Here is a 21,978-nt window from a genome sequence, read left to right as displayed (position 1 = left end):
TCAAAGCTCTTCTGTTTCTCTAATTGTTAACAACGTCAGTACTTGCATGAAGACAAAAGAATCCCTTTTATCACATTATAATCTCTCATAGCGTTCATAAAGTTTACCATTCTGTAACATTCTGAAAAAACTCCCATGTATCTTTTCTTTCTAACAGTTATTTCGCTTTTGCTTCTGCCCTTTTGCCCTGCCACTTCATTAAAACAAAAAACCAACTTGTCCTTGCACCAGAGAAACAGAGGCCACTCTCCTTAAAGTGTTTTACTTCCCTCTAACTCGATTGGTATTCACCAGCCATTTAGTCCAGAGAAACAGCAATAAGATGTCTTCTGCACACACAGTGCTTTGCCACCAATCATTTTCAGACAACGCTGAAGTATTTACATTCTTTGGCAGCCAGAAGTGCCAACTATCAGGGTCTCCTTCTCAGATCCCCAACAGCACAGATGCCAGTCCTCAACCAATTCAATTCACTTCACATGATATCAAGTAATGGCTGAGGACACTGGATACTGCACAAGTTGGGGACCCTAATAATATTCCACCAGCACAACAAAAATCTTGTTCTCCAAATCTAGTCACGCATCTAATAAAGTTGTTCCAATACAGCTCCAATACTGACATCTTCTCAACAATGTAGAAAAATGCCCAGGTATATGCTGGGCTTTAAAATAAATGGTTGGCATTCTTTAACAAGGCATTTGTTGTAATGTGCTTTCGGATAACCTACTTGTTCAGAGGAGATTCCTATTTGGGTTCATGACTATTAGGTTGCAGTGTTTGCTTTGGATTTTATTTAGAGTAGTTGGTGACAATAGTGAAAGAAAGCAGATCCCTGTACAGCTCTCCTGATTTTTGGAAAATTCTTGCTTTTGGCTTAATGTAGTACCTGGGCAGTGGTCCAGCTGCTCTCGCATTAATTATCCCTGAAAGGGGTCCTCGATATTGCCTGAACAAGTATATCTGCAAAGATACGCAGTGACAACTGCATGCGTTCACGGAAATCAATTTTGTGTGCCAAATCATCAGACCAATAGCCATACGAATATCTCAAACTTTATCCTTTTTGCCTTCAAAAGGTGAGACATATTGACTAAAAGTGAATTTCTGCTAACATCTATTTCTTTCCTTTTACTTGGCACACACAGAGATTTTGGATTATTCAGTTGTTACGAGAGAAATATTTAGAAGGATAACATTTACATTGCACAACAGTACTGTGGGTGTCCCTTCACTCCAAGTTTTGCAGTAATTCAAAAACAGCAGCTGCACCAGCTACTTCAAAGTCGTTAAGCTTGAGAAACAAACATTAGCCTAACCAGTAAATTCCACAAGCTATGAACAAATTTTAAAAACTAAAAACTTCATAGAATCCCTACAGTGTAGAAGCAGGCCATTTGACCCAGAACAGGCCATCTGAAGAGCATTGCATCCAGACCCACTGCTTACCCTATCCCTGTAAACCCGCATTTACCATGGTTAACCCACCTCGCTTACACATCCCAGGACACATGGGTAATTTAGCATGGCCAATCTACCTTACCTACACATCTTTGGGTGGTGGGAAGAAACCAGAACATCTGGAGGAAACGCATGCAGACTTGGGGAGAATGTGCAAACTCCACACAGTTGCCCACGGTTAGATTTATACTGTCAAGCAGCAGTTTTAACTACTGAGCCATTGCACTGCCTGGTGCGTCAATCATGTCAAAAGATTCTGCATCTTTATTTAACTGTTATAAAACAAACCATTCAATCATTTTGACTTTATTAAAGATTCTTGGTTAATTGTTTTATTCTGTCTAAAATTGAAAAATCAAACAACTGAGAATTCAAGGAAACAGGTAAAACAATTAAATTCATGCTATAACCCATACCTACAGAAAGATATCTTGGTCAAAAAATATAATACACAACTTTGATAATTAAGCATGTGGTTTTGTGGTAAAAATGAAAATTTATCAAAAATATAATAAACATATTAAAAATAAAAGGATAACCAGGGAAGAGTGGGCTATATTAAAAGCCAGAGTTGTAATTTGTGCATGGAGCCAGAGATGTAGGTAGAATTCTAAATGAATACTTTGAACTGGTGTTCACGAGTGAGAGCACAACAATGTGGGTATAGAAATCAAGGCGGCCTGTGGTATACTTAACCAAGTTAGCATAGACACAAAGGTGGTCCTGAGTGGTCAAGTAGGCTTACAAGATACGTACATCTTCAGGACCAGATGAAATGTATCCCAGGCTGCTGTGTGAGGCAAGGGAAGAATTAGTAGAGTTTCAATTCCTCCCAGACCACAAGAGAAATGCCGGAGGAGAAGAGGGGAGCCAATGTTGAACTGATATTCAAGAAGGGATCGAGAGATAAACCAGGAAACTACAGGCCAGTCAGTCAGTCTAACCTCAGTGGTGGGGAAACTATTGGAAGCAATTCTGAGAAACGGAAGAGAGGCAGGAATTAATCAAAAACAGCAGCTGTCATTTTTGATTGAGAGGAAGTTGTGTCTGATCAACTTGATTGAATGTTTTGGAGATGCAACCAAGTGTGCAGATGAAGGCAATACCTTTTTAATGTATTCTATGCGGATATTAGTAAGGCTTTTTAATGAAGGACCCTAGCAGAAACTACAGCAAAGCTAAAAGCCCACAGGATCCAAGGAAATTTTGTAAGTTGGATGCAGGAATGCTTAAATGGCAGGATGCAGAGGGTGATGATCAAGGTGTCTTTTGCAACTTGAAATGTAGTCCAGCGGGACTACGCAAGGATCGGTGTTGGCACGCAAACTATTTAGACATGCTTGCTGGTGGGTTGATCAGTATGTTCGCAGATGATACAATAACTGATGGGGTGATAAATGGTGAAGATAGCCTTAGATTACAGGACAATATAGGCAGGCTGGTCAGATAGGCTTATCAGCAATGAGCAGAACTAAATCTGGATAAGTGTGATATGATGCACATGGACAGGACAAACAGGCAAGGGAACACGAAGAACAATAGGACCCTTGGAAGCACAGAGGTCAGTGGGACCTCAATGTGTACCATTCACTGATCCGTTAAAGCAGAGAGACAAGTAGTTAAGTCGGTTCAGGAGGCATATAGGATACGTGCCTCTATGCACCAGCTAGTAAAGTTTAAGAGCTGGAAGTGATGCTGGAACTAGGCAAAGGATCAGTTGTGTGCAGTTCCTGAATCCACATTATATAATAAGGATACAAGTGCACTATTCAGGAGATTTACAAGGATGTTGCCTGGGCTGGAGAGTTTTAATTATGAAACGAGATTGGAAGGGCAGAGGTTGTTTTCTTTGGAGCAGAGACAATGGAGGAGTAAGCAAGACTGAGATGTATAAAATAGAGGAGCACAGACAGAATGAACAGCCCGAATATGTAGATTGAAGCAAAGGAGCGAGAGCTTTAAAGGGAAAAGAGGTAAACAATTTCTCACACTGAGATGAGGGTGAGAAGCTGGATTTCACCGCCTACAAAGGGTGATAGATGCAGAAACCGTCATTCCATTTAAGAAATATATAGATGTGCACTTGCAATGCCAGCTTTGGTCAAGTGCTGAAACATGGGATGAGAATAGTAAGATCCTTGCTTTTGACTGGTTTAGACTCGAAGGGCCTTTTATTATGCTGTAGACCATCAGTGACTTTGATCATATGAAAAAGAAACAGGCCAAGGTCTTTCAACATATTCCCACATTTTCTTCTACTCCTCGAACTCTAAAAGAACTCTTTGATAGAAGTGCAAAGCAAATTAATCGTGACTTTGTCATAAAATCCACTGTACCTTCTTCATCAATCCACTTCATCGTGAAGAGTTGCTCATTGTCAAAGCTGCACATATCACGGACTTCAGTGCAAAGATTTTCATATGTGATGGAGGGATCAAAGTGCGTTATCATGATGTCCCTAAGTGAAAACATAATTAAAAGACTAGTAAGAAATAATCAATATTACAAACAAGTATTGCTCTCCACAAATTTTAAGTTACTGCAAAGTCCAGAATAGGGCAGTGTTTAAGGCAGGTTATTTCTTTCCATTCCATGCATGTCACAGAAGAAAAAAATACAACAGCCTTTTGCCAAGGAACTCAAGTTTTTAGCGAATGTGAGAACTCCACAAGAAACTGGGGAAAGGTATCAGTAGAAGGATGACACCTTACAGGGGAAAAAAAAACTTACGCCTGCTGAACAGTTTAGAAAACACAATAATAAATGTCAAAATGCAGCACATCTCAAAATAACCCAAGGATTGGAAATTTAAATCTAAAAGTCTCCCACGACAAAAAAAACCAACCATCTGATATGACCCCAATGACAAGTGTGGAATATTAAATCGGTGTTGAGCTTTCATTGTGTATAATCTAAATTTTTCAAAAGTTATTTGCTGTTAAATGTATTCAAAATATTAAAGATGTTTTATTTCAGAAACTTTTCATTTTTTTCCCTCATTTAGTCCAATCCTTCTCTTCATTTTGAATTTCTTTCTGTTCCTGACTTGACAATTAACCTGCTTTAATTTATGTTTTCTCTTCATCATACATTGTTCATTGTACAATCCTTAATCTGACCCCAAAAAAACTAGATGCTCAAAAGTTGGCAATGAAAACAGAAAATGTTGAAAACACACTGCACATATCACACCATCTGAGGAGACAAAGATAGATAATACTTCAAATGTCTATGACCTTTGCTCACTTTCCACAATGCCAGACCAGTTGGGTATTTCCAAATTTTCTAGTTTCCTTTTATATTCCATAACAAAATAACTAACAGACTGCTCCATTCACTCAGGGCCTTGATGTCAGATTTTTATCATGTCAATGTTAACCTACTCACATGTCCAACAACTTATAAGTAACAGAAGTATTTGTTGCCCTGCTACAGCAAATTATGGGTCATACGCTTGATGGATTAATTTCAGTATGATCACCATCACCACTTATATCATTATGGATTAGTACAAGGGCCCCAAAATCAATAAAACTATTAAATCAATAGTGGATTGTCAAAAGGTATGCTTCTGCTGACACATTCCAGAACTCATCTTTTTTAATGGAGATTGAATATTTTAATTGAGTAATTTCTGTAGGCATAGGATTGCCTCTCATTCTTCTAAACTCCAGAGAATTTTAAAAAATTCATTCACTGGCTCAGCCCGTTATTATTTCCCATCTCCATTTGCCCTCACCTTTGACAAAATGGCAGTCAGCTACCTTCTTGAACCACTGAAGTCCACTCAGTGTAGGTAAACCCATGATGCTGTCAGGAAGTGAGTTCCAGGAATTTGATCCAGTGAGACTGAAGGAATGGCAATAAATTTCCAAGTCATGATGTTGAGTGGCTTGGAGGGGAATTTTCAGGTGGCATTGTTTCCACATACAGGTTGCTCTGTTACGATGCGCGTTTCATCAACACGAATTTGCTGTAACGTGATAGACGAATTAGGATGCTTTTTCTACAGCACAAACTTTTAAAAAGATTACAGCGCAAACACTAAGCACTGTTTCTCAAGTGTGATTTTTCTACAAAGCAGGGTTGCATAACATGCAACCATCAGTTCTTCTAGAACGCAACTGTATCTGCTGCCATTGTCTTTCTAGATACAGGTGTTTGTGAATTTGGAAGATGCTGCTGAAACAGCCGAGGTGATTTTCTGCAATGTATCTTATAGATAGTATGTACAGCTGCTGTGTGCATCACAAAAGGAAGTCAATGCTTGTGGATGTGTTTCCAATCACTTGGATGGTATCAAGCTTTCCGATTGTTGGTGGAGCTGCACTCATTCCGGCAAATGGGCAATATTCCATACTCCTAACGTGTGCCTTGTAAATGGCAGACAGATTTTGTGGAGTAAAGTGAGTTATTCACTGCAGCATTCCTAATCTGTTGGCATATTCTTATAGTCATGGTGTTTGAATGGTTGGTCAGTTCAGTGTCTGGACAATGGTGACATTCAAAATGGGGACAGTAAGGAATCTAATGACAGTAATGCTTGCGAAGGACCGATAATTAGATTCTCTCTTGTTGAAGATGGATATTGCCCATAATTCTGAGGCACTGAAGTTATTTGCAACTTGGCAGTGCATATCTCAATATTATTGAGGTTTGAGAAGAGTTTTTAGCTCAGGCTGAGGTTCTGGGTGTAAGTTTGCTTGTTGAGCTGGAAGGTTCCTTTTCAGACGTTTCATCACCACACTAGGCAACATCATCAGTGAACCTCCAGATGAAGCACTGGTGGTATGGCCCACATTTGTGTGTTTTGGTTTCCTTGGGTTGGTAATGTCATTTCCTGTTCTTTTTATCAGGGGGTGGTAAATGGGATCCAAGTCAATGGGATCCAAGTGGAACTCTATCAGCAAACTCTGATTTGGATCCCATTTACCACCCCTTGAGAAAACGGAGAGGAAATGATATCACTAACCCAAGGAAACCTAGATACAAATAAAAAAAGGGCCATACCAACAGTGCTTCACCAGAGGTTCACTGATGATGTTGCCTATAATGGTGATGAAACGTCTGAAAAATGAACCTTCCAGCTCAGTGAGCAAACGTACATCCAGAATTTCAATATTTTTTAGGTCTTACTGCATTTGCTTAAGGATGCTTCAGTATCTGAATCATCATAAATGGTGCTGAACACTGCAGTCATCAGCAAATATCATCTGACCTTACGATGGAAGGAAAGCAGATGATTTCTGGGCCGAGGATACAACCCTGAAAAACTCCCATAGTGATGTCAAACCTCTAACAATTCCAACCATCTCATTCCCACTGGCAGTATTTTTACCATATTTGATAAGATTCAGCCATGATTTCAAGAGCAGTCATTCTCACTTCACCTCTGCAATTCAGCTCCTTTGTCCACAGTTGGACCAAAACTATAATGAGATCAGTGGCCGAGTGGCCTTGCTGGAACCCAAAGTGTCTGTGAACTGATAAGCAAGTGCTGCTTGATAACATTGTTGATAACACTGTCCACTTACCAGGTGAGGCAGTAATTGGCTGTGATAGGATATATCCTACTTTGTATATAGGACATACCTGGGCAATTTTCCACATTGATAGGTATATCCCCATGTTGTAGACTAATCCATTTAATCTTTAATCACTGGAAAATCACTCCATTTCAGGAATTTGTTTAATGAACCTTCACTTTACTGCCGCTATGGCAACCTTTGTTTTTGACAAGGAGAACAAAACAGCACAAAATACTCCAAGTGTGGTCTTATCAAAGCTCTACATAAAAATGCAGGAAGATCAGTTTACTCCTATAGCAAAATCTTGTGATTATAGGACAACATATTATGGAAGGATAAAAAAGTTACACTCCAAAGAGGCCATTCAGCCCATTATGCTTGCACCAGCTGAGTAAATAGCATCCCATTCTAATTCTACTATCCAGCACATGGTCCATTGCCTTGCCAGTCACAGCACTTCTGGTACAGATTCAGATTCCTTTTAGATGGGAGAGGATTTCCACCTCAGCCACCAAACTGTGCAGCAATTTTCAGACATCATCTTCCTACTGATCATCAAATCTGTGGTTTGGTAATTTATCACACTGCCAGAGGAACAGGTCTTCCCTGTCCACTCTGTCCAAGCCCCTTGCTACTAAGTACACATTTTCTTAATTGTTGCTGGACCTACATACAAACTTATAGTCTTCATAACTCATGAACAAGGACACTCAACATCCTTTAATGCTCAACATTTCACAGCCTTCATAAATCTCCTGTATTTCTGTATTTCCTACCACATCACACACTGCTTGAAAAAGTTGATCGTTAGGTAACTTGTAAATCTTTCCTCTCTCACCTCAAACTTATGCTATGTAGTTTTGGACTCCCTCACCCTGGGGAGAAAAGCTTGACTATTCACCTTATCTATGCCCCTCATGATTTTATAAACCTCTACAGGGTCACCCCTCAGCCTTCAATGCGCCAGAGAATATATCCCCAGCCTATTCAGCCTCTCCCTAAAGCTGAAACCCTCCAACCCTGGCAACATCCTTATAAATCTCGTCTGAACTCTTTCAAGTTTCACAACTTCCTTTTGTAAAAAGGAGACTAGAACTGAATGCAGTATTCCAAAAGTGGCCTAACCAATGCCCTGTACAGTTACAACATGAATTCTTAACACCTGTACTCAATACACTGACCAATAAAGGCAGGTGTACCAAACACCTTCTTCACTACTCTTTGTAATGAGACTCCACTTTCAAGGAACTATGAACCTGCACTTTAAGGTCCTTTTGTTCATCAACATTCTCCAGGACTTTACCATTAAATATTTCAGTTGTGTCCTGATTTACCATACCAAAATGCAGCACCTCATATTTATCTAGATTAAACTTAGTCTGCCAATCATCATGAGAATGTGTATAGAGTATGAGCAGGTAAGGAAAGAGTTAAGTTTTTGAGTTTTGTGGAACAAGAGGTTCAGCTGAGCTTGACTCAAATCAGATAAGAACTTGCAGTTAACAATGGGGTGCTGGAGGCAAGGGTAATGGGTTAACAAGGTGGAAAAGCATTCATTATGTAAAGCCATTTAACAATATTTGAAGTATTCAGTAAGGTCAGACAACAAGGCAAAAAGTATCCATTATGTGAAGCCAGTTAACAAAGTTAAGAACATTCATGATATAACAGCAGAAGGTTTAATCTCTACTACTGACACTTGCTACGGTCACCCAATTAATATTTATGTTGCTTTATCTGGATGTTCCTCCCTGTAAAATGACTATATAACTCATTAAGAAACTGCTGTTCAACAGTAGACCAGGAACCCATGTCCCTGCGCATGGGCGATCGTTTTCTCTCTCTCACTCGCTCGCTCTCTTTTTCTCTCCAGGGCAGACAATACAGGAAGGTAAAACTAGTGTCGCTGAGCGTTTTGCTTCAACTAAAGGGGGAAATGGGACAACAATATTGGCATAGTCGGCAGGATACAAACAGATAGTTACGATCAGACGGTGTCAGCGCTCAGCCGGAACATTGATGTCTCAAGATGGATAGGCCCACAAGGTAAGATTTTAAACCTTGGTCCCTTTGTAGTCCTATGCACTGGAGACGGTCCCCTCACTCAATCACTCTCTATTCTACGGATTCCTCGAATGGTAATCAGTTCAGCCAAGATATACAGTTTCGCAAGTGCGTTGACAGAGGTTCGATTCAATTGCGCAGTATTGGGGTTCAAGTCCCTGGGTGTGTCTGATTGAGGTTCAAGTCCCCTGGGTGGGTTGGATTGAGATTTGAGCTCTCTGCGCTTAAGCGGGGTTCAAGCGGAGTTAAATTATTGTAGATTGAGCGCTCAACTGAACAAATTGTTGGGAAATAAAAGGATGCTTAGGAATAAAAGGATGATTAGGGTAGGAATAAGGTCAATCAAAGACAGAAGTGGGAAGTTGAGTGTGGACCCTGTGGAGATCGGAGATGTGCTAAACCAACATTTCTCATTGGTGTTAACTCAGGAAAAGGAGAATATTGTTGAGGAGAAGAATGAGGTTAGTTACGAAGAGGTGTTATCAATTCTAGAAGGGGTGAAAGTAGACAAGTCCCCTGGGCTGGATGGGATTTATCAGAGGATTCTCTGGGAAGCTAGGGAGGAGATAGCAGAGTCTTTGGATTTGATATTTGAGTCATCATTGTCTACAGGTTTAGTACCAGAGGATTGCAAATGTTGTGCCCTTGTTCAAGAAGGGCAGTAGAAATAACCCAGGTAATTATAGACCAGTGAGCCTTACTTCTGTTGTAGAAAAAGTTTCGAAAAGGATTATAAGAGATAACATTTATAATCATCTAGCAAGCAACAATTTGATTTCAGATCGTCAACATGGTTTTGTCAAGGGCAGGTCGTGTCTCACAAACCTCATTGAGTTTTTTGAGAAGGTGACCAAGCATGTAGATGAGGGTAGGGCAGTTGATGTGGTATATATAGACTTCAGTAAAGCATTTGATAAGGTTCCACATGGTGGGCTGTTGGAGAAAATGCAGAGGCATGGGATTGAGGGTGATTTAGCAGGGAGGAGAAAGTGAGGACTGCAGATGCTGGAGATCAGAGCTTAAAAATGTGTTGCTGGAAAAGCGCAGCAGGTTAGGCAGCATCAAAGGAACAGGAGAATCGACGTTTCGGGCATAAGCCCTTCTTCAGGTGATTTAGCAGTTTGGATTAGAAACTGGCTTTCTGAAAGAAGGCAGCGAGTGGTGGTTGATGGAAAATATTCAGTCTGGAGTCCAGTTACTAGTAGTGTGCCACAAGGATCTGTTTTGGGACCACTGCTGTTTGTCATTTTTATAAATGACTTAGACGTAGACATAGGCGAATGGATTACAAAAGACACTAAAGTCGGTACAGTAGTGGACAGTGTGAAGAAATGATACAGGTTGCAGGGGGACTTAAATAAACTGCAGAATTGGGCTGAGAGGTGGCAATGGAGTTCAATGCAGCTAAATGTGAGGTGATGCACTTTGTGAAGAATAACAGGGAGGCAGAGTACTGGGTCGATGGAAGGATTCTTGATAGTGTGGATTTGCAGAGGGATCTTGGAGTCCATGTACATAGATCCCTGAAAGTTGCCACCCAGATGCATAGTGCTGTTAAGAAGGCATACAGTGTGTTAGGTTTCATTCATAGAGGGATTGAGTTCTGGAGCCGCAATATCATGCTGCAACTATACAAAACGCTGGTGCGGCCACACTTGGAATATTGTGGTCCCCATATTTCGGGAAGGATTTGGAAGCATTGGAAAAGGTGCAGAGGAGACTTACCAGGATGTTGCCTGGTCTGGAGAGAAGGTCTTATGAGGAAAGGCTGAGAGACTTGAACCTGTTCTCATTGGAAAGAAGGTGGCTAAGAGGGGATTTGATAGAGACATATAAGATGATCAGAGGATTAGATAGGGTAGACAGTGAAAGTCTTTTTCCTAGGATGATGACGTCAGCGTGTAGAGAGGGCTTAACTACAAACTGAGGGGTGATAGATTTAAGACAGATATCATAGGCAGGTTCTTTACGCAGAGAGTGGTAAGGGCGTGGAATGCCCTACCTACCAATGTAGTTAACTCAGCCACATTAGGGAGATTTAAACAATCCTTAGATAAGCACATGGATGATTTTGGGATAGTGTAAGGGGACGAGCTGAGAATAGTTCACAGATCGGCGCAACATCGAGGGCCGAAGGGCCTGTTCTGCGCTGTATTGTTCTATGTTCTATGAAAAGAACAACAGCCATTGTGGGGAACTTGGGATCTAGATAAATGTTCAAAAGCAGAGGCAGAGGTGTGGAAGACTAATATTTTGCAAAAATGGAAAGATTTAATTACAAATGGGAAAACAGTGGCCGCCCGAATAAATGAAGTATACTGTCAAATTTCCTGGGAACACACCGCTAAATGTAAAAATATCTCTACCATTGATGATAAAGGGAAAACCCGCCATGGGGAGGTTTTGAAGGCATTATGTGAAATGTACAATCTCAAATCTAAAACTACTAAAGACGAAAGTGAGGAAAATGTCTCTCAGGTGCCGCTGGACATGTCTGGACTCTAGGCTTTATTTGATAGTGGGGAAGATTCCAATGAAAACTGTTTGTCCCGTAACCCCCACTACAGCACTGATGGGAAACCTCTATCCCCAACCAGAATCACCTCCACCCTACAATCAGTCCCAACTCCCTAAGGCTCCACCACAGGCCCCCCTAATTTTTCCCCAAATACCTCCGACCTGGCCTTAGAAGCTGAACCCAGTAATGCTATTATCCCAGTCATATACACTGATCCTGTCTGTTGCCGGACTCGCAGTTGTTCTAATCACAGTAAATCAAAATTGAAGCCTATTCCTAACAACCTCCGCGGAAGCCAGAGCAGTTCCAGGAAACCTCGACAAAACATGTATTTGACTGGGTGCCCAGATTTTGATTCCCTGAATGGTGCGTCCAAACCTGACTCTGATACTGATTTCCCATTGGGTACTAATGCTATGACTAATCGCCTCTATAGCAGGTCCCACCACTCAGAACCTGAACCACCGCACCAACAGTTTCCACTGCGCCAAGTACCAATCCAGGTGCCATTGCTGTTGCTGAAAGCCCCACAATCCCCGTCTATACCCCATGGAAACCACAGGAAATGTGGATGATTATGAATGGTGCCCCAGACAAATGGTCCCAACCCAAAAATTTTATTGAACATCTCATGAGTACTATCCGAAACAATCAAGTCTCTGTTGCTGACACTCGCCTCCAGCAAGCATGAAAAATGGCAAGAGTCTTCAGGCAACCATGCGACCAGGGAGGCCTTTGCTGCTGCCATCCAGAGAGAAAACGATCAGACAGATGCAATCTGAAATGCCCTGTGCTGGACTGTTCAAAAACCCATTTATTTTACTAAAATTCTAAATTGTAAACCTAAGAAAAATGAAGACAGTCCAGACTTTTACGACTGGTTCTGCTTTAGGAAACGAGAAATGCAATTGCTTTGCCACTTGCGAAGATCTTTCCATCCTCACTCTCCACTGGAGTCATACCTGAGGACTGCAGAGAGGCAAATGTAATTCCTCTCTTCAAGAAAGGAAATAGGGAAATTCCCGGCAATTACAGACCAGTAAGTCTCACGTCTGTCATCTGCAAGGTGTTAGAAAGGATTCTGAGGGATAGGATTTATGACCACCTGGAAGAGCATGGCTTGATTAAATGCAGTCAACACGACTTTGTGAGGGGCAGGTCATGCCTCACAATCCTTACCGAGTTCTTTGAGGATGTGACTAGAAAAGTTGATGAGGGTCGAGCTGTGGATGCAGTGTATATGGACTTCAGCAAGGCATTTGATAAGGTTCCCCATGGTAGGCTCATTCAGAAGGTCAGGAGGAATGGGATACAGAGGAACTTAGCTGTCTGGATACAGAATTGGCTGGCCAACAGAAGACAGCGAGTGGTAGTAGAAGGAAAATATTCTGCCTGGAAGTCTGTGGTGAGTGGTGTTCCACAGGGCTCTGTCCTTGGGCCTCTACTCTTTGTAATTTTTATTAATGACTTGGATGAGGGGATTGAAGGATGGGTCAGCAAGTTTGCTGACGACACAAAGGTTGGAGGTGTCGTTGACAGTATAGAGGGCTGTTGTAGGCTGCAGTGGGACATTGACAGGATGCAGAGATGGGCTGAGAGGTGGCAGATGGAGTTCAACCTGGATAAATGCGAGGTGATGCATTTTGGAAGGTCGAATTTGAAAGCTGAGTACAGGATTAAGGATAGGATTCTTGGCAGTGTGGAGGAACAGAGGGATCTTGGTGTGCAGGTACATAGATCCCTTAAAATGGCCACCCAAGTGAACAGGGTTGTTAAGAAAGCATATGGTGTTTTGGCTTTCATTAACAGGGGGATTGAGTTAAAGAGTCGGGACATCTTGTTGCAGCTCTATAAAACTTTGGTTAGACCGCACTTGGAATACTGCGGCCAGTTCTGGTCGCCCTCGTATAGGAAAGATGTGGATGCTTTGGAGAGGGTTCAGAGGAGGTTTACCAGGATGCTGCCTGGACTGGAGGGCTTATCTTATGAAGAGAGGTTGACTCATTGGAGAAAAGGAGGAGAGGGGACCTAACTGAGGTATACAAGATAATGAGAGGCACAGATAGAGTCAATAGCCAGAGACTATTTCCCAGGGCAGAAATGACTAACACGAGAGGTCATAGTTTTAAGCTGGTTGGAGGAAGGTATAGAAAGGATATCAGAGGCGGGTTCTTTACACAGAGTTGTGAGAGCATGGAATGCGTTGCCAGCAGCAGTTGTGGAAGCAAGGTCATTGGGGACATTTAAGAGTTTACTGGATATGCATATGGTCACAGAAATTTGAGGGTGTATACATGAGGATCAGTGGTTGGCACAAAATCATGGGCTGAAGGGCCTGTTCTGTGCTGTACTGTTCTGTGTTTCACTTATGCCCCCTATGCTGGCAATACCTCTTTTAATGCAGGTAACATTTCCACTCAGTTTAGTACACTTTTAATGCAGTGACTCCTCAATGAAATATGTAAATCCTTCCGTACTCATGCCCGAGATTGGTCAGAAAAAAGTACGTTCCCAGATTAAACTACTGATCACCCATTTCTAGAGTTGAATAAGTTTGGCCCGCCTGTGTCTGTTTAGCACAAAATGGTTCAAAGACCTGTCTGCGATATGGCCCCACGATTTGACACCGCAGGCTATCAAATGAATCTGCTGCCCTTATCCCAGGGTGGGTTGATCCATACAGCAACAGCTATGCCACATGGTACACCAGACGTCCCTCCTTGCCCTGGCCCGAACACATGGGATTTGAGATATGCATCCCCCAGATAAGTTGTTTTACCTGTGGTTCCTTTGTCCATTGGAGGCTCAACTGTCCACATCGTCAGGCCCATCGGACTTCTGTGCAACGACAGGCTCACGCAGTGCCCCTTCCTCCCCCCACAACCTGTTCTCCCACTGACTGGCACTCAGCAGACAAGGCCCCTCTCTAAAACGCAGTAATTTTCCCGTCCTCACCTCTTCTGAGGAGGAACTTGTCCTTTACCTCTGGGCCGAGTCTGCCCGCTTACCATTCCTGTTAGACACCGGCCCTATATCCCCTACGTTAGACGCCGACGTCTGCTCACAGTATTAATTCCCCTTAACTGATGAAAAACTGCTCCTCTCGGGCCTTTCCTCCCAGGTCCAGGAATGTCCCCGCCTTCTAAACTCACAGGTTATTATGGCAACAGAATTCCCTTATTCAGTTTGCGGTCACTCCCTCTCTGGGAGAAAAGTGAGGACTGCAGATGCTGGAGCTTTTGCCCGAAACGTCGATTCTCCTTCTCAGATGCTGCCTATCCTGCTGTGTTTTTCCAGCACCACATTTTTCAACTCTGGGACTCAACCTTCCTGATAAGACATTCTCTACCATTTGAATCTATCAGTCACTTGGACGGATGGGGGAATTAATATTTCCAGTGTTGCTGACTATCGCGCCCTTTGAATACATAGACTACCCCAATGGTGGTCCTTGGACATCTCAGACTTTTCCCTGCCTCCTGACGTACTCCCACCCAATGAAAAATTTAAACCTCACATTACTGTTGCATATGATCCTTCTGGATATTCTAAAATACTAAAGGCCCTGTTTGCCCCCTACTTGGGACGGAACCTCCCCATTACGATCTATACCTTGTTAACGGCAATGTTGGGTCTGTGCTTGCTGTTTAAGTACCTAGTTTCCTTTGGCACCAGTCACCGGACATCAGCCCTCACATTACACTGCTCGTGCTGGACAGCCACGTGACCCATGAAATGGGGCCCATGGTTTTTAATGTCCTGGCTAATATTGACCCTGCAGTAGTCCACAATGACTTGGGGGAGATACTATTCTCTACTATTCCTCGTTAAGCTCATGCCATGGAATCCTCCATCACCATCAGCCTTCCACTGACCCTCACCTCCTCCCCACTGCCTGAGGTCTGGGCTACATCCAAGACAGACGTTGGGTTAACCTTGGTTGCTCCTGTCGCTATCCGCCTAGAGGAAAATGTTACACCTCCAGGTGTCTCGCAGTATGCCCCGGGAACGCCCAAACAGATGCAGAAATTTCTTGGATTAACTAATTTCTGTAGGCAATGGATCTCGAATGAAAATCCTGAGCCCACTGGCCTCATGTTTCACTTTCATTCTGAACAATTAAATGTATTTGAGTCCTGAAAGACTGCCCTTACTTCCCCACCAGTGCTGGAATGGCCTTTATATGACTAACCCTTTTACCTCTATGTGTCCATTGTTGATGGCTGTGGATCTGCTGTCCTGGCACAGATCCATGGCGGCAGCAAGAGACCCACAGCTTAGTTTTAGGCCCAACTCAACCCAGTCGCCCTCAGGCTCCCCCCTTGCACCCAGATTCTGTCTACCATTTGCTGCAGCGAACCTGACCCTCCAGCAGACTGTCACTGTGTACTCTTCCCATATGATCACAGCCCTTCTGACAACTCACCAGACACAGTAACTGACAAGCGTGCCTTAGCAAGTATGAGATAGCCCCACTCCACAACCCTCTCTTGCACAACCAATAACCCTGCTACCTTCGTTACTCATCCTCCCGAAAAACTCTCCGAACCTCCTTTCATGTCCAGAACTAAATCACTTCTTGACGACCCCTCATCAAAATTTAACTGACGTATCCCTGGCCATGCCCGATCTTACGTTTTACATTGACAGCTCTACTTCAGTTACTATGGATGGCAAACACCTCTCCAGTTACGCTGTCATATTTGACTCTGATATAGCGTTGGCTGCATTCAGTCATGCTGTCTCTGCACAAAAGCAGAACTCTTTGCCCTTACGTGTGCCTGCATTTTAGCTACCGACAAAGCTGCCAATCTCTTATATTGATTTGCGTTATGCCTTCGGTGTAGCCCATGACTTTGGCACCCTATGGGCTCAGAAAGGGTTCCACACTTCCGCAAGCACTCCCATTTCCAACACTGTGTACATTGAAAACCTCTTACGAGCCATCTTCTCCCCAAAAAGTGAGCCATCATCAAATGTGTTGCTCACCTTCACAACAGTAGTGCTGTTACCGACAGGAATACAAGGGCTGAATTGGCAGCCGAGCAGGCCGCAGCCTCTCAATCCTGAGTAGACATGGGTGCGCATGCTATGCCAGTTCTCCCATGCCAAAGGATGTCCAGACATGTCCACCATTTTACAACTTCAGGGGACACCCCTGCTTCAGAAAAGGATATGTGGCAGAAACATTGTTGTATACAATCCCGTCACGGGTCTCTGGCATACACTGGCTGGACAAACATGCATTCCAGAGATCCTTTTACCCTTACTCATTGACAATCAACACACAGATACTCACTTTGGAAAGGAGGGAATGCGTGCACTCTTACAAACATGGTGTAGCCCACACCTAAATAAGGCAACTGAACAAAGGACCAGACATTGTCTTAAATGCCAGAAGGTTAACCCAGGAAAATCAATTCAATGTACCAAAGGAAGAACTCCAATTCCAAGTGGCCCCTTTGACATTTTCCAACTGGACTTCAGAGAATTATCACAAGTTCAATGCTACAAATGTTGCCTTGTTATCATAGATACATTCTGCAAATGGATATAGGCTTTCCCAACAACCAATAACAAAGCATCTACAGTGACCCAAATTCTCCTGAACAATTCCCTGCTATGGTCTACCTCAACGACCATCAGCTGATAATGGACCACATTTTATTGGAAAGATTAACTAAGAACTGTGTACCATCCTCAACAGTGACCAGCAGTTCCATTGTGCACATCATCCGAAGGCAGCAGGAGTAGTGGAACGTGCAAACGGAATTCTGAAGGACAAATTTAATTCGCTAAAGGTCCTGCCCCTCGCCCTGTATCACATGCGCATTACTTCCCAAACCGGTACCAGTCTCACAGCAGCTGAAATAATATATCGTCACCCTAGACGAACTTTATGGGACGGCAACCAGGCCCCACCACCCCAGGTTGATCTACACGTAATGGGAGATGAAATGCAGCATTATTTCAAACTAGCGATGTCTCTAAACCCTCTCCACTCACAGGTGAAGGGAACCACCAAGCCACCCCCCCAATTCGACGGTGACTGGGAAGGAATAGAAACTGGCAACTGGGTCCTAATCAGAGACTGGGAAAAACCAAAGCTGGGACCCCACTGGAAAGGACCGTTCCAGCTGTTGCTCCAAACCTCTGCCGCAGTGAAGGTTCAAGGAAAGGATTGCTGGATTCACCAGAGCAACTATAAACGCTGGATGACAGACTAAGAGAATGAGGAGGAAAAGGACGAAGAAGGAATGATTTAAAAAAAAACTTTTATCTGTACTTCTGTATTGCCGGCCCAGCTATCGATATACTGCATGTCTTTGCACTTGCCTACGGTAAGGTGATGGGATGGGGTTGTCAAGTGAGATTAGCATTATGATAGACATAGCAGGGATATGTCTACTTCTCTCCAATCAGGGGAGCAAAGGGAGGGTCAATATTTGCAGGGGGGTTGACGTAAAGAGGTCCATTATTTGTGCAGGGGAGACGTTCTTGCTTGTACCAATAAGCAAGGGAACCCGTTTGGGATATGGAATGTAACTAAAATCAATTATTGTAATGGTCTGCTTGCCCAAACAGATCGCAAGTTTTTCATGGGCCAAAGAAATCTGTGATAACTCCCATGTTAGCATTGGGGCCGCAAGTTTGACTTTATCTGCATAAGGGACCCCCTGGAAGGTAGAGACCATCACCTATTGTATGATGGGAAGTGCTATAGGGAGGTCCTGGAAGATAGCCGCTCTCTGTAAGAAACATCCCCTCCCCCTCCATGTCCATGACTCGGTCCCGCAGAGCCTCCCCTATATGGAACAATCTGTACTGACTATCCAGGAATACACGATCGGCAATTATTTCTGCTAGGTCTACCGACAGCTTTACGGTGATGGCACCGTTGCCTGCTTCCCTCAGCCCACCCGAGTGAACTCTCTCCTCTCCAGTTTCCCTCAGTGGGAACATGGCCTATGCTATCAGTGCGCTCTGGGCTATAACAGTTTGCCACAGTCCCAAAGAATAACTCTTCAGTACGAACCCCCGTGGTAGACTGCATGTATCTTCCCCAACCTTCTGGCCACACAGACAGGGATTAGCTAAAGGGGGACATGTAGTAGGAAGGCAAAAAGAGGGAAACTCCCCAGTAACCACCTGGGAAACGAAAGATGCTTCACCAGTCACGGATGGGGATGTTCGGAAGTTTGCATCTGCAGTGAGAAAACCTCTTACCTTTACTGCTCTTATCTCCATCACAAGTGCAGACCGACCTAGGACATGCAAAGTGTAATTTGCCATTGTTGCCATTGCAACAGATCCAACTGTGTTTCCTTCAAAAGAGGGGAACAACTCCAATGTGGAAAAGTCAATCGTACCCACCTCACAGTGAATATCTGTGTCTTTGCCCTTCCTCAAAACAAAGGAGGAGTTAAGGAAGCCTCGTGCCACATTTGCCTGGAATAATCATGACTACTCTCACGATAAGGGCTGTTTGGAAACCCTTTCAGAACCCTTAAAGAACTGGGCTACTTTTTCTTCTTCAACGATATGGCCACAAACCTCCTAGAGCCCCTTTAACCCCACTCAGTGGCATTTTGCACCTTATTTCCCAGGACTGTACCCTGTCCGTGGCATTGGGGACCATCACACGGCTGCCAGAAATATGATGTCCGAGTAATTTTGTGTTGCCTATAACATCCTTCCCACCCTTACTGCCGGACAGACAGCTGGTTACAGTGCAGCAGGCTTTTCTCCCTTGGGGCCTCCGGAGCTAACATGGCCGTCCACAACCGTAACTATCTCGCATGCAGACTTACCATGTTGGGCAATGCTACCCGAGGGGTGCTCAAGGTAATCACCCAGAACGTGAACCAACTCAGGCTTTTCTCCATGCAAAATTGCTATGCACTGAATTCCTCCTCACCCATCAGGGTGGCATTTGCCTTATGATACAGGACTAATGTATCATGGGTCTGGTCAAAGTCACCGCTAATGTCACCTGTTATTTCCACAAGATAGATGAACAATTAGGGTCTATAAAGGAGGGCAAGGGATGGGTCGGATGTGGGGGAATGGGGGCTCGGAGGGTGTAAGGACTGGTTAGTTAATATGACTATTTACACAGGGGTAATTATAATAGGAATCTTCCTGGGAATAGCTGTTCTGAAATGCATCTTACATCGAATGATAGACTCCATACAGGGAATATTTCCAACAGGATACGCTTTGGTGACCCATTATCCAATTATTGAGGATTCAAATGACGACAGCACCGACGTCGGCCCCTATGCCATTGGTTATCATGAAATAATAAAAGGAGGGATTGAGAATGTGTATATGGTATGAGCAGGTAGGGAAAGAGTTAAGTTTTGAGTTTTTTAAAACAAAAGGTTCAGCTAAGCATGACTCAGATAAGAACTTGCAGTTAACAATGGGGAGCTGGAGGCAAGGATAATGGGTTAACAAGGTGGAAAAGCATTCATTGTATAGAGCCATTTAACAATATTGGAAGCATTCAGTAAGGTCAGTTAACAAGGCGAAAAGTATCCATTATGTGAAGCCAGTTAACAAGGTTAAGAACATTCATTGTATCACAGCAGAAGGCTTAATCTCTACTACTGACACTCGCTGATTGTAACGGTCATCCAATTAATACTTACGTTGCTTTATCTGGATGCTCCTCCCTGTAAAATGACCCCTCCCCCACCCCCTCCCGCAGCAGCAGAGATGTCCACGGCCGCCTCTGGGGACTTACCTGCTGAGGTAAGCCAGCTCTCCGGGATCACCAAACTTCAAGAGAAGATCGACACTGTTATTGAGGAGTCCCGGTCCTGGTGGGAGTCCATCTCAATCATGCTACAGAAGCATGACCAAGAAATCGAAAAACTTGAGTAGCACGTCGGAAGGGTGGAGCAACAGGCCGCGGCCTCGGACACGGCTGCTGAGTCGACCGTAGGTCAGGTCTGGGCTCTCGAGCAGTGAATCTGGACCCTTGAGGAGCACATTGACAACCTTGATAATCGGGACCGTCGGAAAAATATTCGGTTGCTTGGCCTTCCCGAGCGGGAAGAGGAAGGCCAGATTGTAGACTTTTTGGATAGATGGCTCCCACAATTATTGAAGTTGGAGTCGGAACCGGGCCGGGTGCGGGTGGAGTGGGCCCACCGGGTTGCTATACGCAGGCCTGGGTCGGACCAGCATCCCTGCCTGGTTCTAAACCAACTCCAATGCTACAAAGAAAAACAAATGCTCCTGGAAGCCTCCAGAGTCCTGGAGAAGGATACCCAGGCCATGATGCACAAGGGCTCCAGAATAATGTTATTTCAGGACTTCTCTCCAGCCGTGATCCGCAAGAGGAGGGCATTCAATGAGGCGAAGAAGCGTCCAAAGGACCTAAATATCCAATACTCCATGCATTATCCATCAACACTGCGTTTCAGCCATGGAGGATCTATTTACAACTTTGGGTCACTGGAAAAAGCAAAAGAATTCTTGGACTCTCTTAAATAGACTGCAGGACTCGAACCATATGGATAATGACTTTTATTTATCCCCCCCTTTCGTTTTTTTTTTCCATCCTTCTTGCACCCAATTTTCCCCGGGGGTTGGGGTGGGGGAATGTTCTTTACTCTTCCTTTGGTTTCCTTTTTATAGTTCACGCAGATTACTTGATTTGTGGGCGAGGGGGATTTCTTAAGAGCGGGGTTTTCTTTTTTCCTCATTTTACTTAGTTGCCTAATAATTGCTGAGGTTGCAATATTGTAATTTTATATATTTCTATTTTTTCTTTTACAGTGTTTGCTAAATGGACCCAGATGTTGGTGTGGGAGGGGTGGGGGGCTACTCACTTTTAACTCTGGTTTTATAAAATATTTGAATTTGTCTACTCCATTCTATAATGCCTGGGACGAGGGCGGGGCTCTAGCTAGGAGAGGTTATGGTGGGGTTATCGATAGGTAGTTATACCCCCTGGGAGCAAGGGGGAAAGTCTCCTTTCAAATATGTTTTGCATTGTTTTTTTTCACTTAGGAATAGCTTTTAATTGTGTTGGTTTAAATGTTTTAAAGAATTGTTGTATTTGTGAAATTCGTATTGTCTTTATTCAAGGTTCTTTGAATGGGGTTCTTCCTCCTGGGGGGTCTCGGGCTTGCCTGGACGATCATGGCTAGCCACTCGCTTAGATGGTGCACCTGGAATGTCAAGGGGAGTAATTCACCAATCAAAAGGTGAAAGAAAGTCTCAAAAAAGAAAGTGTTGATGTAACTCTCTTACAGGAGATACATCTACTTGACAAAGAACATAGAAAGTTACAACAGGGCAGATTTGATCAGGCTTTTTTCTCATCTTTCAGTTCAAAAAGTAGGGGAGTAGCCATTCTTATTCAGAAGAATCTTCCTTTCCAAATGTTAAGCC

The 21,978-nt window shown here is 43.5% G+C and overlaps 1 protein-coding gene across 1 annotated transcript in view; it reads right to left on the bottom strand.

Annotated features, from left to right (window-relative positions):
- prkci (protein kinase C, iota) overlaps nt 1-21,978 on the bottom strand; it is a 142,731-nt gene that overhangs the window by 97,172 nt on the left and 23,581 nt on the right. Inside the window, exon 2 of the mRNA XM_043702652.1 lies at nt 3,798-3,919. Coding sequence (XP_043558587.1) covers nt 3,798-3,919 — 122 coding nt within the window. The remainder of the gene's footprint in view (nt 1-3,797; nt 3,920-21,978) is intronic.

The sequence above is a fragment of the Chiloscyllium plagiosum genome, chromosome 13, assembly GCF_004010195.1.
Source record: "Chiloscyllium plagiosum isolate BGI_BamShark_2017 chromosome 13, ASM401019v2, whole genome shotgun sequence".
Lineage (NCBI taxonomy): Eukaryota > Metazoa > Chordata > Chondrichthyes > Orectolobiformes > Hemiscylliidae > Chiloscyllium > Chiloscyllium plagiosum.
Note: the sequence above shows the minus strand (reverse complement) of the source record. Positions and strands in the feature narration are given on the sequence as shown.